This window comes from Amphiprion ocellaris, chromosome 1 (genome assembly GCF_022539595.1).
Source record: "Amphiprion ocellaris isolate individual 3 ecotype Okinawa chromosome 1, ASM2253959v1, whole genome shotgun sequence".
NCBI classification, from domain to species: Eukaryota; Metazoa; Chordata; class Actinopteri; family Pomacentridae; genus Amphiprion; species Amphiprion ocellaris.
In genome coordinates this window covers 43,497,960-43,516,906 of record NC_072766.1, presented here as the reverse complement: position 1 = coordinate 43,516,906, position 18,947 = coordinate 43,497,960, and the positions used below count along the sequence as shown (strand labels likewise).

General features: G+C 42.2%; 1 protein-coding gene across 1 annotated transcript in view; it reads right to left on the bottom strand.

The window, feature by feature from the left end:
- plekhg4 (pleckstrin homology domain containing, family G (with RhoGef domain) member 4) overlaps window positions 1–18,947 on the bottom strand; it is an 83,304-nt gene that overhangs the window by 14,261 nt on the left and 50,096 nt on the right. The window contains exons 4-12 of the mRNA XM_035947733.2: window positions 18,073–18,327; window positions 17,161–17,284; window positions 16,989–17,082; window positions 13,132–13,218; window positions 12,258–12,374; window positions 11,563–11,661; window positions 10,674–10,961; window positions 8,666–8,788; window positions 3,475–3,663 (exon numbers count right to left, since the gene is read on the bottom strand). Of these exons, the coding sequence (XP_035803626.2) occupies window positions 3,475–3,663; window positions 8,666–8,788; window positions 10,674–10,961; window positions 11,563–11,661; window positions 12,258–12,374; window positions 13,132–13,218; window positions 16,989–17,082; window positions 17,161–17,284; window positions 18,073–18,327 (1,376 nt within the window). The remainder of the gene's footprint in view (window positions 1–3,474; window positions 3,664–8,665; window positions 8,789–10,673; window positions 10,962–11,562; window positions 11,662–12,257; window positions 12,375–13,131; window positions 13,219–16,988; window positions 17,083–17,160; window positions 17,285–18,072; window positions 18,328–18,947) is intronic.

Sequence of the window (18,947 nt, the reverse complement as noted above, 5' to 3'; positions counted from 1 at the left end):
TTGCAAGTTTTTTGAGCCAAAGATGAGTTCTGTTGCAATTTCACCTGTTTCTTTCTTTCTGTTTTTCACCTGCATCGTTGAACTTTTCAAGGTAGTTTTGGGTCTTTTGGGGGTGATTTTGTGTCTTTTTGTGGTAATTTTCCAGCTCTTTTCACTATTTTAGTGTCAGTTTCTACCAGAACTCAGATGTTTTCCTCCTAAATGTCCTGGTTCTATCTACTGGACTGATGAAGTTCTGAGGCTCAGAAATGATGGAAAAAGTCCATTAAAAGTGATAAATCTGGACCCACCTCTATGGACTTCAAAGACCTGGAACTGGGCCTCCTAGAACTCTGAATGTTCTCAGTGTTGCAGGTTCAGTATCTCCAGAAATAAAAGCAGCAGGGATGAAATGTGGTGAGAGCAGAATAGTCTGATCAGAATGACTGAATGGATTCATACATGTCCCACATTACAGACCAGTGACTCTGGAAGAAGAACAGCTCACTGGAGTGACTCAGACTGACCCACTACAGAGGAGAAGGAATGAAAACCAGGAGCAGGATCGGGAGCAGGACTGGGTGAATACCATGGTGTTGTTGTGCAGGACGGAGACTCGGTGGTTTGTGGACAGAAACTCTGCAGGACTCCAGACTGTGAACCACAGAGGAGATGAAAGGACTGAAGCTTCAAACACTGAGTCACTCTGAGCTTCTTCATCTCTGCCACAGAGTTTAAAACTGGAGCTGAAGAGAACAAGCTGCAGAACATCATCACTGTTTACAAGAAACAAACTGAGTAATTCTATATAAATAACACAACCAAAACTGAACCAGGTTCCTCCCAAACCTCCTCAGAACATCTGATTCTTCATCTCCAGTAGCTTCATTAATGATCAGAGTTCTACCTTCATATTTCCAGAGTTCCAAGTCCTTGAAGTCCATAGAGGTGGATCCAGATTTATCACTTCTTAATGGACTTTTTCCATCATTTCTGCGCCTCAGAACTTCATCAGTCCAGCAGATAGAACCATGACATTTAGGAGGAAAAACACATCTGAGTTCTGGTAGAAACTGACACCAGATCAGTTTAAATCCATCCAGGTGTCACAAACTGACAACAGAAAACATTCGACCATTTGAATTAGTTCTAACATCTACAACTGGATGATAAATGGATCAGAACCACCAACTGATGGAGACTTTTAGACCAAACTCTGCTGCTGATAAACGATTAATCAATTAACTGATGCATCAATTGACAGGAAATAAACTATTAAGTGTTTTAATGAGCATTTTAAAGTTTGTTCCAGTCGGTTTCCAACAACTCCTCTCTGACAGTAAACTGAAGGTAAACATCACGTCATCAACATCTTCTACAAACTGATCGACTCATCCTGAACTTCATCCTCAGATCAGCTGACAGTCATTCTAGGATTTTAAACTTTCTCCAGTAGCTGGTTTCACTGAAGGAACATTTTAAATTCATGACTAAACAGTGGAGCTGGTTCTTATGTGGAATTTGTTTTTAAATCCTTAGTTTCAGCTCCGTTTCAGACAAATGTGATTATTCAGGAATGAAAAGTGATGATGAGCTCCAGCTTTTCTCTAAAGTCCTTCACTGTAAAACTCCAGAGGCTGAATTTTGGTAAAATACGTGAATGGAAGCAGAAAACAGGCAGAATATGGTGGAAACGTGAATGCAGAGCTGCAGCAGCATGTCTGGTCAGAGAAATAGGAGCGTAAACATCAGACTGTTGAAAAAAACAACCACAACAACAACACGGAACATCCAAATCACTGCAGCAGCATGTCTGGTCAGAGAATCAGAGTTTAAACACCAGAGTCTGTTCAAAAAAACAACAAGAAACATCCAAGCACTGCAGCAGCTAGCATCTGTTAGCTCCAATAAATCCTGATAACTTTCTGCCACAGACACACACACCCAATACACGCAATACACGCACACACACACACAAAGAGAGGGAGAGCCACTAACAGTAAGAGTCACTGCAGTTAAACTGAAGCCAGTTAGCACCAAACTACTGAGTAACTGCAACAGAAAACACACAGATACACAAACTGTGACAAAACTACACACAACACGACTCAGCGGTGTGTGACTGTGTGTGTAAAGACTGTGTAAAGTGAGTAAAAAGTGTGAATCGTACCTCGATGTGTTCGGTTGAAGCTCTGCAGACTGACTGAGGCGAGTAAAGAGCAGCATCCTGACCACACACAGACACACACACACACACACACACACACACACACACACACACACACACACACACACACCCACACCCACCCTCCTCATTCAGAGTTTGAATGGCAGATGGGCGGTCCCTCAGGGGGGTAACCACGGCGACAAAGACTTTGTGGTGAAAGAAAAGAGTGAAAAGAGGAAGGAGGGAAAACTTGGCACTGGAGTGATACCTGGACTACACACACACACACACACACACACACACACACACACACACACACACACACACACACACACACACACACACACACAGAGACACACTCAGTGTGTCTGTGTGTGCATATGTGCAATGTGTGTGTGTCTGATCACTCTCTGTTGTCGTCCTGCAGCAGAAACATTTCACGTGTCGTCAGCAGGTCGACATGTTAATAATAAAAATAAAACATGTTATTACTACCTGCAGAATCGACCAATCAGGAGGCAGCAGGTGATCCCAGAGGTAACTCTAACCCTCCAGCATCCAGTTATGGGACACATCTATATTCAGGATTCTTACAGTTCTGTGTAAATATTCAGGTTACTGATGGCTGTGTGTTAGTAATGGAGTTATTGATCCTCTGGTTTCCAGCTTCTATGGTGTTCATATCTGTGATTTTACATTAATGTTCAGGTTTTTGATCCGTTTGATCAGAAAACAGACCGGTTCCTGCTATACCCAGAACCCCTCTAAAGGGTCCAGTTCACTATCCAGTCCTGATAGAACCTCCCCTCCAGAGCCTCTGAGGAACAACAGCTGCCTTCAGATGGATCTTCACACATCATTGATGCTCACTCACTGAAACCAACAGACCAGCTGGGGTCGGTCCAGATCCACCAGAACCACAAGAATCCAATGAGGTTATAAACGTCACCATGACAACCCCATCAGAGACCAGAACAGAGCAACAGAACCTGAAGGGAACGATCTGATGGTTCTGGTTCTGTGATGCTTTAAAACGTAAAACCTGATGAAGCAGGAACCCATAAACCACAAACGGTTTAAACAGCGATCAGAAAAACTTCACTGTAGATCAGCTAGAAGTTCTCCTCAGAACCAGCTCGTTCTGGTTCTACAGTAACAGTGATGGTCTGAGGTTCTGTACGGTACCTAGTCCATGGTTCCACTGACAGACAGGTTCTGTACGGTATCTGGTCTGTGGTTCTACAGTAACAGTGATGGTCTGAGGTTCTGTACGGTACCTGGTCCGTGGTTCTACAGTAACAGTGATGGTCTGAGGTTCTGTACGGTACCTGGTCCAGGAAGCGGAACAGCTGCACGGCCCGCTCGATGTTCTGTCTAGTGCTATTGACCCGCTGGGAGAAGTCCTGCAGCTGAGCCCAGAAGGAGTGAACCTGGACCTCATACACCTGGAGGTCTGCAGATGGAACCTCCCACTGGTCCACACCTGAGAGGAGGTCCTCTCCTCGTTTACACTGGTCCTGGAGGGGGGAGAAGAGGGGGAGGAGGAGGAAGAGGGGAAGGAGGGGGAGAAATAAGAAGAGGAGGAGGAGGAGATTAACATGGTCTCTGTGATCAGCTCCTTTCTCCACTAAAACTCCATTAAAGTGATTAAAATGATTCCAGTTTATCTGATTAAAATTTCTGCTCCTTTAAATTATTTTTATTTGACAGAATAAAGTAAACAAATTAAACCAGTCATCAGAGGAGTCACCTGAGTGATGTCACTGAGTTCAGGTATCAGACAGGTAGTACTGGGTGTGTGTATTACTGCTTTTACTTTCCAGTTCAAGTATTACTACAGTGCTCTACTTCATCTGTCCAGTAGGTGGCAGCAACACACCTTTAGACTGGAGAGTCAACAACAGACTGGAGAAAACAAGAATGACTGATCTTCCTTTACCTGTGTCTGTGTGTGTGTGTCTATGTGTGTGTCTGTGTATGTGTGTGTCTATGTGTGTGTGTGTCTATGTGTGTGTGTCTGTGTATGTGTGTCTGTGTACGTGTGTCTATGTGTGTGCGTGTGTCTGTGTGTGTCTATGTGTGTGTGTCTGTGTATGTGTGTGTCTATGTGTGTGTGTGTGTGTGTGTGTGTGTGTGTGTCTATGTGCGTGTGTCTGTGTGTGTGTCTATGTGTGTGTATGTGTGTCTGTGTGTGTGTGTCTGTGTATGTGTGTGTGTCTGTGTGTGTGTGTATGTGTGTCTAGGTGTGTGTGTCTGTGTGTGTCTGTGTGTGTGTGTGTGTCTGTGTGTGTGTGTGTGTCTGTGTGTATGTCTGTGTGTGTGTGTGTGCGCGCGTGTGTCTGTGTGTGTGTGTGTGTGTGTGTATGTGTGTCTTGGTGTGTGTGTCTGTGTGTGTGTGTGTCTGTGTGTATGTGTCTGTGTATGTGTGTGTCTGTCTGTGTGTGTGTGTGTGTGTGTGTGTGTGTGTGTGTGTGTGTGTCTGTGTGTGTGTGTGTGTGTGTGTGTGTCTGTGTATGTGTGTGTCTGTGTATGTGTGTGTGTCTATGTGTGTGTGTGTGTGTGTGTGTGTGTGTGTGTGTTTTTGTTGTGTTTTATTAAGATCCCCTATTAGCTTTTGCAAGGCAGCAGCTATTCTTCCTGGGGTCTTCATAATTTCATTTGTGACACCAAAATGCAACATGTACACATAATGCATAAAAATCAGAATTACAGAATATATAAACAATACATACAAGAATACACATATACAATACAAAAGACATACATGTACACACAGTCATACTAAACCAAAAAGCATACAACACACAGTACTCCCACATTGAATTATCATAAAAATAGATTTAGTTCTTCTTCAAAGATGCCATGACCCAACAATAATAATGATTAAAGAATAATCTACGTCAGAACTACCCATGAATATCAGTCTCTCGAACAATGAAACGCCGAACCTTGCATTCTTACTATTAATTACATTCACAATATATACAGTAGAACTGGAATCTGTCTTGCTATTGTAACATTGCAGCCTCTACATTTAAGTTTACGATTTCATTTTATTTAATTATTGAATTTTACCAGCTTCTGTTCCCCAAAGCAACCCATGGATATTAATAAGGGAAATTTTGTGCTAAGTAATAATCTTTTCGTTTTATTTTAAAGTTTACTATGTTCCTCTGTTGAGTTACATAACTGGGGAGTGAATTCCATTCTTTCATTGCTCTGTATATTACTGTATATTGAGAAACTGACTTAGATTTAGATATGGTAAAATCATTTCCAGCAGCATGTCTTGTTGAGTAATCATGTGTTTCTGTACTGAAAGACAATTTATTATACAAAACATTTGGCATTTTTGTTGTGATTATATTCCTAATGAACACCATCAGCAAGTACAGCAATCTATTTTTCACATCTAACCAGTGGAGACTATCATGCATTTTAGAAACATTCGCCTAATTCCACAGGAAAGAGCAACACGTGCTGCTTTATTCTGCACCAGCTGCAGTTTTCTGATGCTACTTAGTGAAGCATTTGACCAAACTATTGGACTGTAATTCATGTACGACAAAACCAAAGCTTGAATTACTTGTTACAGTGGTTTGTGGTGTCAGATATTTGGCACATTTCCTAATCATTGACAAAATATTTCCAATTTTTGTTACAATTCTCTGTATTTGTTTGTCCCAATATATGATCAATAATAACTCCCAACAGTTTAACTTGTCTCACTTGTTTGATGTGTCAGACAATTTAGCATTTAAGATATCTCTTACATACTTCTCTTGATCAAAATTTTTAAAAGACCTCTTCTTAATTATTTTAGAGCCTTCCTTTGGTACTTTTGTTTTTCTAACAGTTGTAATTAAATTATGGTCACTGCATCCTACAGGTACAGATAAAGCTTTGGAGCAAACTTCTGGCGTGTTCAGATACAGATGATCAATACATGTTGCCACTTTCTCTCCCTTATTATTAAAGCTAATTCTAGTTGGCTGATCTATTACTTGAGATAATCCTGAAACTGCACATGTATCTGTTAGTTTCCTTCTCATTGGACAAGACAAGGACTTCCAACCTACATTCATATCGGCCATGAAGTATAATTCACTATTCGTACTACAAGCAGAGTCCAGTAAATCACACATTTTATCCAAATATCTACAGTTAGCACTGGGGGGTCTGTAGCCACATCCTATGAGTTTAGGTGTGAGATGTGTCAATTGGACTTGCAACCACAGAACTTCAATATCAGACTGCATTAGATTAACCCTTATTTTCACAGGAAGATGGCTCTGTACATAAATACAAATCCCACCTCCATAAGCATTCCGATCCTTCCTATAAATACTATACCCATTTATCATCAAGGATGCATCTTCAAAAGTAGAGTCTAAATGTGTTTCAGAGACAGCTAATATATGAAAATTATTTGACAATAATATGTCTTCCACTTCTGTAATTTGTTCCTGATACTACATATATTTATGTGGGCCATTTTTAGGCCTTTTTTAGGTAGTTTATGTAACATCAAACAAAAAATACATTTCATACCATCTCATCTTGATAAATTCAACTTGGGAGCAACATAACATACACATACCCTTACACCAAACACACATTAACATAAAGTTAAGAACACTTAGTACTGTCACAAACATTGTGTCCTTCTCTGTCCAGTGAGACTGTGCCAAACTCCATTATAAGCTTATTTTGGCCAGACAGACTGTGCATTAATAAAGAGTCTCTAAATCCTCTAATTTATAACAAATACTTTATATTTTCTCAGAAACACAAGGATTGAATAATTCCATTTCCATTTTATTTCTATTAAAGTATTCAGTTACATAAAACAAGAACCTATTCAGTAATCCTAAATCAAAGTTTAGACATTTGCGGACTCATTTCCTTACGTACATTTCTGTTTTTCTCGCAACATCAAACCTTAATTCATATTTACTTAAATTATGCCGATGATAACTTTGATTTACTGAAATGATCCCAGTGTCAGCATTCAGATATTAGATCTGCAGTCATAGTCTGGGTACAGAATGACAGATAATTTATTTTAACTTCTTACCACACGAGCCAGCAGATCATTCATCCTTAAACTCAACTCCTTAAATCTTCTGAGTCCAAAATCAAGATCAAATTTCAGTTCCTTTTCCATCGCGGTAAATTTCGTTCATCTCCACCTCCGTTACTTCCCTCAGATTCAGTTTCAGTTTATTCGTCCATTTACAGAAACGGTTTAATCTTTGCTTCATAGAATGTCTTAGCCTCAGTAACTGTCTGGAAAGTCATCTTCTCTCCATTGAAGGTGAGGATGAGAGTGGCAGGACGGATCAGACCATTTTGTATACCAGCCTGGAATAATTTGCTTCATATTGTTACACTGCACTCTCTTCCTGGCAGTTTCTGTCGTCAAATCGGGAAATATTTTCAGTTTCATTCCTTTGTATTCTAAGACGTTCTCTTCTTTTGCTATTTTCAAGATAGACTCCTTAGCCAAAAAACACTGCAGTCTAGCAATCATTGGCCTCGGACCAGGGCCTTTACTCACAATCCTATGGGCCATTTCTATGTCTGGTTGACAAGGGAGCGTCTTCTGTCCTTTAAAAACATCCTTCAAGAGTTCAGACATGTATTCCGTTGCATTATCCCCTTCTACTCCCCTGTTAAGTCCAAAAACTCGGATATTAAATCTTCGGCTGTAACCCTCTAATCTGTCCGTTTTCTCTTTCAGCTCTTTATTTTTTTTTTTTTTTAAAAGTTTTTTTTTTTGGCCTTTTTGTGGGCTTTATTAGATAGGCGCAGTGAGAGAGAGACAGGAAACAAGGGAGAAGAGTCGGGGGAAAACATGCAGCAAAGGGCAGCGAGCGGGAATCGAACCCGGGCCAGCTGCGTCGGGGACCAGCCCTGTACGTGGGTCACCCGCGCAACGCGTTGAGCTATACGGGCACCCAGCTCTTTATTTTCTTGCTGAAGCATGCTGTATATATTCTGAAGCTCACCACACTCATCCTCCACTTTATTTATCTGGTCTGATTGACCCGACAGCGCTGTCTCCAGACCAGTCACTTTTTCAACACAATGTTTGACGTCAAGCTTTATTGAGTCCAGTTGTGGCAGCAGCTCTTTTATATGCTCTTTCAGCTCCTCTCTTGTAATCGAGCAGATTAGTGCAGACATTTCATCTCTATCCATCTCTTCTACCGGCACCTGTGCCGCAGGTAAAACAGGTGTGTCAGTTACGGGTGGTACGAAGATTGGCATCTGCTGTCTTTTCCTATTCCTCCTTATTGTTGTCATTAATTTCAGGTGCTCGATAAGATCGACGGTTCCGGATCTTATTTCCGAAGGATTTAAATTACAAAGGTAGAAAAACTCTAACTTAAACCATAATTTTCTCAGAGTTTGAGGCTATCTCATAGCGCAAACGCCTCACGTGTCACCGGACATGACGTGTGTGTGTGTGTCTATGTGTGTGCGTGTGTCTGTGTGTGTGTGTGTGTGTCGTACATATGCCGTTGTGTAGAACTCCCTGAAGTCCTGCTGTTTTCTTATGAGAAGCTCCAGAGAATCTTCAGGTTCATCCAGAGCCTTCAGACGAACCTCACCGACGTCCTGCAGCCACGACCTCACCTGGAACACACACACACGCATGCGCACGCACGCACGCACGCACGCACGCACGCACGCACGCACGCACGCACGCACGCACGCACGCACGCACGCACACACACACACAGAGTAAACATTTTGTTTCCACATATTTTGGAGACAAACTGATTTATCAGTTGGTTGTTGGACTGATCAGAATAAACATGATGGATCAGTGGATCTGGAACATCTCAGCATCCAGCTTTGTTCCACCTGAGCAGGTCTGTTGTGTCATGGTTCAGGATGTTTATAAAATGATCACATGAACACTTCCTGCTGCAGAGACACTTAAACCCCAGGTAGCTGCTGGATGAACTGAGCATGCTCAAGCTATATGTGCACTGGATCTGTTTTTCTCATGTAAACATCCATGTAAACTAGTGGGTCACTAGTGGGCCGCTAGGAGGTCACACGACAGACCTCTAGCTTCAGTCTGGTTGAAACGTTGGACCAACATGGCGGCTCGGCTGCAAACTTTCTCTTTTATTATGAAAACACTTCAGTGAGAAGTATTTCTGAAAGCATCTGAGGCTGAAACACAACAAAACACAACCAGCATGCACCATGCAGTGTGTTTCACATAGTGAATGGGATGCAGGATATTAACGTATCCAATGGACACCTATCTTCAGACCCACCTGGCTGAAGCTCAGATCCAGACCCAGACCTACCTGCAGGCATGGCAACAGCAAATTTTGATTTCAGCTGAAAATGTTCGGTATACAATCTTCAGGGGAGGTCCAGGGGGGCACAGCCCCCCTGAAGCCGAGAGGTTTTCAGTAAAATAGAGGTGATTTAGAATGAAAAACATGCATAGAATTACAGAAGACTAGATTGTAATGAATAAGTTAATTTAATGAAAAGTTAACTTACTTTTTCTTCAATGTTGTCTCGCTGCATTTAGTCCTACAATTTTTACAGTTCTATAGGTCTTTTAACACTATTTACACTGGAGTTCTACACTGGTCACAAAGTCACTTCTAATGTCACAGTTTCCTCTATGGAGTCAGCTGTGTCAGTTTTTTTTACATTTCCAGAACACTCTTTAAACACTATCAGGGATTCATTTTGCCCTGAGTCATGAGTCAAATACCCAATGTTTTGTTAAATGACTCAAATATTTTACTTATAGTGAGTACTTCTGACTCATGGCTTGAGAAATCAAAATGATTATTTTAAAGCAAACTGACCCACTCTGATAATATTTGACTCAAGGTTTCAAACTGTCATGAGTCAATTTCACTCCACACATCCACAGGATCCATAGTTAATCAAGTCTTTGCAATATACACAAAAAGCTTTGCCGGCCACGTCTGGCTTCTTCAGAAATTGTCCGAGTGTTTCCGTCGCCTCGTCATACTTGGAACCATTTTTCACCTTTACTGTCACTTTTCTCTCAAGCCAATTCCATCGGAACTTGTTTTTGACACTTTTATCTATTTCTAGCACCGATGACTCTTGATCTTTAGATAAAAACCTCATGATTCCACCGAAAACGATCCCAATAGCTCAAAATTCCAACACGAACATGCCGCCATGAATTGTAACAAAAGAATGCATCGAGCAATTTGATTGGTCCAATCGTTGGCAGCTAACCAATTTTGACCAATCGCAAGGCCTTTTACAACGCAGCAGGAGCTAGACTGGTTCTCTTTGTCTGTTACGCTGCGGGAGAAACGCCGAGCGCTTCTCAAAAACCGGGAGCAAGAGTAACAAAAACATACCTCACCCCCCCTAAAATTTTCTCAACGGATTTGGACGATTCACAGAAATGATCAATTTGAAAATTAAAACGGCGGATTTCCGCGGAACAGCGGAAAATTGTCATGCCTGCTGAATCCCCGCCCAGACCCAGACCCAGACCCACCTGGCTGAAGCCCTGCTCCAGGCTCCAGAAGTCCCTGATGAAGGCGATCTCCTGGGTCCTGGAGTTGGACAGGGTCACCAGGTGGTGCAGCAGCTCGTCCACCTGGTCGTACAGAGACGTCACCGCCTCCACCGCCGCCCGCTGCTCCTCCGTCCTGCTGACTCCGCCCTCCTCCCTGCGGAGCCGCAACAGAGAAGCTCCGCCCTCCTGCTGCAGCTGCACCAATCGGCCGTCCTCCAGGATGCTGCACATCACTGATCTGTACCTGGACAGCAGCAGCTCGGCATCCTGGGAAACGGAGAGATCAGTGGTGAACAGGTATTCCTGTGTGTGTTACCTGTACAGCAGGTAAAGGTGTGTGTTACCTGTACAACAGCAGGTAAAGGTGTGTGTTACCTGTACAACAGCAGGTAAAGGTGTGTGTTACCTGTACAACAGCAGGTAGAGGTGTGTGTTACCTGTACAACAGCAGGTAGAGGTGTGTGTTACCTGTACAACAGCAGGTAGAGGTGTGTGTTACCTGTACAACAGCAGGTAGAGGTGTGTGTTACCTGTACAACAGCAGGTAGAGGTGTGTGTTACCTGTACAACAGCAGGTAGAGGTGTGTGTTACCTGTACAACAGCAGGTAGAGGTGTGTGTTACCTGTACAACAGCAGGTAGAGGTGTGTGTTACCTGTACAACAGCAGGTAGAGGTGTGTGTTACCTGTACAACAGCAGGTAGAGGTGTGTGTTACCTGTACAGCAGGTAAAGGTGTGTGTTACCTGTACAGTAGCAGGTAAAGGTGTGTGTTACCTGTACAACAGCAGGTAAAGGTGTGTGTTACCTGTACAGTAGCAGGTAAAGGTGTGTGTTACCTGTACAACAGCAGGTAAAGGTGTGTGTTACCTGTACAGTAGCAGGTAGAGCTGTGGCCTGCAGGATGTTGATGGTTTTCTGCAGCAGGTTGATGACGTCTTCACACTGGGAGGTGAGCTGCTCCACTCTCTGGACCACAGGATGAAAACACCAGAACATGTATGTAGAACCTCAATCAGAACATGTATGTAGAACCTCAATCAGAACATGTATGTAGAACCTCCACCAGAACACATATGTAGAACCTCAATCAGAACACTAGAGAGGAGCTGAAACCTCCAGAGGTCTGAGTTTAGAGGCTGGTTATTAAGGACTAACAATAGTGATTAGAGCCTTCAGCTGAGTGGAGATGGTGTGGGTGTGTGTTTAGTGTGTTTAGTGTGTTTAGCGTGTGTTTAGTGTGTTTAGTGTTTAGTGTGTTTAGTGTGTGTTTAGTGTGTTTAGTGTGTGTTTAGTGTTTAGTGTGTTTAGTGTGTGTGTTTAGTGTTTAGTGTGTGTAGTGTGTTTAGTGTGTTTAGTGTTTAGTGTGTTTAGTGTGTGTTTAGTGTGTGTTTAGTGTTTAGTGTGTTTAGTGTGTGTTTAGTGTGTGTGTTTAGTGTTTAGTGTGTTTAGTGTGTGTGTTTAGTGTTTAGTGTGTTTAGTGAGTTTAGTGTGTTTAGTGTGTTTAGTGTTTTGTGTGTTTAGTGTGTGTGTGTGTGTTAAGTGTGTGTGTAGTGTGTACTGACTGATCTGAAGCTGATCCAGCTGCTCTGACTGAAACTGAGGGATCCTCCAAACTGTGCAGGAAGCTGATGAAGCTCCACGTGTTTCTGAAGTGACTTCAGGGAGGTTAACACCTCCACCTGGACACACACACACACACACACACACACACACACACACACACACACACACACACACACACACATACATTAATATACACAAACACACACACACACATATACACAAAAATACACATTAATACACACACACACACATATACATTAATATACACAAACACACACATACACAAAAATACACATTAATACATACATACACACACACACACACACACACACACACACACACACACACACACACACACACACACACACACACACACACACACACACACACACACACACACACACACACACACACACACACTTTCATCCATCCATCCATCCATCTTAATCCTCATCAGGGTCATGGGGGCGGAGTCTATCCCAGCTGACTGAGGGTGAAGGTTCACCTGGACAGGTAACAGTCTATCACAGAGCTACACAGAGACAAACTTTCACACCTACAGACAATTCAGAATCACCAATTAACCTCAGCATGTTGTAGGACTGTGGGAGGAAGCTGGAGAACCTGGAGAACCCAGCAGAGAGAACATGGAGACTCTATGTAGAAAGACCAGAACCAGAAACAGGCTGGCATGAGAACCGGGGATCTTCTAGCTGTGAGACAACAGTGCTAACCACTGGTCCACTGTGCCGCCCCAAACACACATTAATATAGATAAACACACAGTAACAAACAGCATGGTCAGCTGTTTCAGGTGTTTCAGCTGTTCCAGGTGTTCCAGGTGTTACCTGTGTAGTGTTAGGGTTAGGTTACCTGAGTGGCTGCAGGTTTGTCCAGACGTACAGCTGAGTCCTTGTTAGCCAGAATGAACACAGAGTGGATGGAGGCTGGAGAGTCCTCCTGTAAACACACAGCAGTTAGAAACACCAGAGAGCAGCCAACTGTAGCTAACTGTAGCTAACAGCAGCTAATTTAGGTAACAGTAGCTAACTGTAGCTAACAGCAGCTAACTGTAGCTAACAGCAGCTAACTGTAGCTAACTGCAGCTAACAGCAGCTAACTGCCTCCCAGGGGCCAGAGCGGGCGACATAGAAGCAAATTTGAAACTGCTGGCTAAAGATAATCGTAAATACAGTAAGATTGTTATTCACGTCGGCGGTAATGACACCCGGTTACGCCAATCGGAGGTCACCAAAATTAGTGTGGCATCAGCGTGTAACTTTGCCAAAACCATGTCGGACTCCGTAGTTTTCTCTGGACCCCTGCCTGATCTGACCAGCGATGATATGTTTAGCCGTAAGTCGTCGTTTCACCGCTGGTCGTCTACGTGGTGTACTGCAAACGATGTTGGCTTTATAGACAATTGGAGCTCTTTCTGGGGAAAACCTGGTCTGATTAGGAGAGACGGCATCCATCCCACTTTGGCTGGTGCAGCTCTCATATCTAGAAATATGGCTGATTTTATTAGAACTCCTAAAGCATGACAACCCAGAGTTCAGAGCAGGATGCAGAGTTGTAGTCTTCCACACCTCTCTGCAGTTTCCTCTCAGCTGTCACCCTCCAGTAAATCACTTAGCTTTATTGAGACTGTGTCTGTCCCCCGACCACCAAAATTCAATAAATTAAACAATTCAAAAATAAACAAAAGATATAGTAACCATAAAAATCTAATTAAAATTAATACCACTATTTCAACTGAGCGAAGAAACAGGACAATTAAATGTGGTCTGTTAAATATTAGATCTCTCTCGTCTAAATCTCTGTTAGTAAATGATTTGATAACTGATAACCAGATTGATTTGTTCTGTTTGACTGAAACCTGGTTGCAGCAGGAAGAATATGTTAGTCTAAATGAATCAACTCCTACTAGTCATACTAACTGTCATGTTCCTCGAATCACGGGCCGAGGAGGAGGAGTGGCAGCAATTTACCTCTCTAGCTTAAAAATGAACCAGAGACCTAAACCTAGTTACAGTTCATTTGAAAATCTTAGTCTCTCTCATCCAGATTTAAAAGCTCAGAAACCAGTTTTATTTGTTGTTGTATATCGTCCTCCTGCTCCTTACTCTGAGTTTTTATCTCAATTCTCAGACTTTTTATCTGATTTAGTGCTCAGCTCAGATAAAGTCATTATTGTGGGTGACTTCAACATTCATGTTGACGTGGACAGTGACAGCTTTACGACTGCTTTTAATTCAATATTAGACTCAATCGGGTTTTTCTCAACATGTAAATAAACCAACTCATAGTTTTAATCACACCCTTGACCTCGTTCTGACTTATGGCATAGAAATCAAACAGTTAACAGTATTTCCCCGGAACCCTCTTCTTTCTGACCATTTTATGATAACATTTCAATTTACAACAATAGATTGTATAGGAGTTAAGAATAAATATCATTACAGTAGATGTCTGTCTCACAATTCGGTGACTAAATTTAAGGAAATAATACCCTCTCTATTTAGTCCAGCACCACTTACTGATATAATGGAAGGGAAATATAATTTTACCCCCACAGAAGTGGATTATATTGTTAATAATGCTGCAGCCTCACTGCGTACAACACTTGATAGTGTTGCACCTGTAAAAAAGAAAGTTCTATCTCAGAGAGGACCTGCTCCTTGGTAGAATTCCCAGCTGCAGACTTTAAAGCAGGCGTCCCGAAAGCTGGAAAGGAAGTGGTACTCCACTAATTTAGAAGAAGTTTATGTAGCTTGGAAAAATAGTCTAGTAATTTATAAAAAAGCTCTTCGTAATGCCAGGACAACATATTATTCATCTTTAATAGAGGAAAACAAGAACAACCCCAGGTTTCTCTTCAGCACTGTAGCCAGGCTGACAAAGAGTCAGAGCTCTGTTGAACCTTGTATTCCTTTAGCTTTGAGCAGTAACAACTTCATGAGCTTCTTTACAAATAAAATTACTACGATTAGAGAAAAAATTAATCTGGCCCTTCCTGCAAATGTCACAGATGTATCATCGAGTACAGATACTTTAGAATTGGCTGTAAGACCAGATGGATATTTAGAATTTTTCACCCCCATACATCTCTCTGAACTCATTTCAATAGTTTCTACATCCAAACCATCCACATGTCTTTTAGATCCTATCCCAACTAGACTGTTCAAGGAGGCTTTACCTTTAATTAATTCCTCAATGTTAGATCTGATTAATCTCTCTCTAGTAACAGGTTATGTACCACAGGCTTTTAAGGTTGCTGGAATCAAACCTTTACTTAAAAAGCCCACTCTAGATCCAGATGTTTTAGCCAACTATAGACCAATTTCCAACCTCCCATTTCTCTCCAAAATTCTGGAAAGAACAGTTGCAAATGTTACAATGTTTGAAGAGTTTCAGTCAGGCTTCAGAGTGCATGATAGGACAGAAAAAGCTCTGGTGAAAGTTACTAATGACCTTCTCATAGCGTCAGATAATGGACTGGTCTCTATACTTATTTTGTTGGACCTTAGTGCAGCATTCGATACAATCGACCACAGACTTTTATTACAGCGACTAGAACATTCTATTGGCATTAAAGGGACAGCACTGGACTGGTTTAAATCCTACTTATCAGACAGGTTCCAGTTTGTGCATGTCAACAATGACTCTTCTGAGCATACTAGGGTTAATCATGGAATTCCTCAGGGTTCTGTCTTAGGACCAATACTGTTCACATTATACATGCTTCCCTTAGGCAATAATATTATTAGGAAGCACTGTATTAAATTCCATTGTTACGCTGAAGACACTCACTTGTATTTATCTATGAAGCCAGATGAAACTAATCAGCTAGCTAGACTGCAAGATTGTCTTAAGGACATAAAGACCTGGATGACCTATAATTTCTTACTACTAAATTCAGACAAGACTGAAGTCATTGTTTTTGGCCCCAAACATCTTAGAGAATTGCTTTCAAAGCAGATAGTTACTCTGGATGGCATTACATTGGCCTCCAGTAATACTGTGAGGAACCTCGGCGTTATCCTTGACAAGGACCTTATCATGCATGTGTCAAACTGTGAGTTTTATGGTCCTTGTGCACCCCCCCCCCCCCGCCCCACCTCTCTACCTCTATCTCTATCCCTCTATCTCTACCTCTCTACCTCTTCTGTCCCTCTCAACCCGCCCGGCCAGCAGCAGATGGGTTCCCCCACATAAAGAACCGGGTTCTGCTCGAGGTTTTTTTCCCTGTTAAAGGGTGTTTTCCTTGCCACTGTCCCCTTAGGGCTGCTCTGGGGGTTCAGGCATATGGGTTCTGTAAAGCGTCTCGAGACAATTTGACTGTAATTGGCGCTATATAAATAAAATTGAATTGAACTGTAGCTAACAGCAGCTAATTGTAGGTAACAGTAGCTAACTGCAGCTAACAGCAGCTAACTGTAGCTAACAGCAGATAACTCTAGCTAACTGTTGCTAACAACAGCTAACTGTAGCTAACAGCAGCTAACTGTAATGAATTTTAGCTAAGTGTAGCTAACAGCAGCTAACTGTAGCTAACAGCTGCTAACAGCAGCTAACTGTAGCTAACAGCAGCTAACAGGAATACGAAGCTCCAGCATCAGGATTTAGGAGTCAGATCAGAATGTAAAGCAGAATGACAACAATATTTGTATGTCTCCCCGTCTTCCACCTGTTCAGGTGAACGCTCACCTGTCCAGGTGAACACTCACCTGCAGCAACCGCAGGGCCGAGAACATGGCAGCAGCAGGTGCAGCTCTGCGGGCGTCCATCAGCACCGTCAGACCAGAAGCTCTTGTCTGTTTCCTGTTCACACACAGTGATACTGTCAGAGCGAGAAACGGCTCACTTGAGCCACTCTGGAAGGTGGGCGGAGCTTCCTACCTGAGGGTGGAGGTGTAGTAGAGCAGGAGGCGAAGCAACTCAGCGCTGTCACAATCTGGGTCGGACCACATGGAGCTGCAGGTAGAAACAGTCAGTAGGGCTCGACCCGCCCGATCCATAGAACCTGGAGAAAGAACAGAGCTGAGGATACACAACAGACACACAAAACTGGTACACAACAGATACACAACACTGATACACAATAGACACACAACCCTCAGTTGTCTTTCTCTCTTATTTCACAGGTCCAGACTTTATTATTAGTTTCTGTTTAATCTGCATGCTAGCTTAGCTCCTAGCTTAGCTGTTAGCCGTTAGCATAGCATTAGCCTCTGTGGAGGCAGCTGAATAGTGGAGATGTTTGTGTTTCTAGTGTAAGAACAGAGTTAAAATTAATCTGACAGCAGAAACCCATTACCGTGCTACAGATAGTTAACTATTTTATTAATTAATCTGATTAATCATTCAGACCATTTAGATTCATTTAAAGCTGAACTACAGGTAGTTAACTCTATTACTATTAATTAATTTGATTAATTATTCAGACCATTTAGACTCATTTAAAGCTGAACTACAGGTAGTTAGCTCTATTACTATTAATTAATCTGATTAATCATTCAGACCATTTAGATTCATTTAAAGCTGAACTACAGGTAGTTAACTCTATTACTATTAATTAATTTGATTAATTATTCAGACCATTTAGACTCATTTAAAGCTGAACTACAGGTAGTTAGCTCTATTACTATTAATTAATCTGATTAATTATTCAGACCATTTAGACTCATTTAAAGCTGAAGCTGTGACTACAGAACCTAGAACATATGCAAGGATCCCTCAGACCAGGTTCTGTTCTGGTTCCAGTATCAGGTTCTGTTCTTAAACTGGTTTAAACAGGATGTGTTTACTCACCAGGCAGACACACAGCTCCAGACCTCAGCAAAACACTGTAGAACCTGGACTGGGAGGATTGGGAGGGCTGGGAGGATTGGGATAACTTGGAGGGCTGGGAGGACTGGGAGGGCTGAGAGGATTGGGAGGACTGTAAGGATTGGGATAACTTGGAGGGCTGCGAGGACTGGGAGGACTGGACTGGGACTGTGGGAGCTGCTGGTTGTTGTGGTTCTGTTGGACTGGAACCAGCAAGAGGAGGACCACTGATGAGAGCTGTGGAGAGACAACCAACACACACAGACAGTCAGTGGTTAAACTGTTTTATCAGCATTTAGTTCATTCTGAATTAATAATAAATGAATTAGTGTATTTCACTCCTTTAAACCACTGATTGATTATTGATTGATTACAGATTGATTATTGATTGATTATTGATCAATCGGTTAACTGAACGGCTACATTCTGGAGCTTTTAAACTAAACAGCTGCTGCTCAGCTTTAAGTTAACGTCATTCAGATGGTGAATGCTGCGTTCAGGATGTTGCCATGGTGATGTTCAGCTAAATCAGACGTTTATTGATCAGTCAGCAGCCAGAGGGAGGAACAGTCTGATCATGGTTTAATTAATTAAACAGCAGACTGATGGAGCCTCCAGTCAGAAACACCTGGAGCTTCTGGTTCGAACAGATGTTCCTGCTGTGAAGCTCCTTCAGGACAAACTGTTTATAATCATTCAGCTCCTCTTCCAATAAATACACAGTTTATGGACTTTTGGGCTGAGGTATTCTGTAAATATCTCTGGTTATTCTGGACAGGTTCATGTAGTTCAGAACAGATCAGTGTCAGTCTGGACTAATTCAGTCATTCTGAACACATTTCAAGTCATTTTGAACA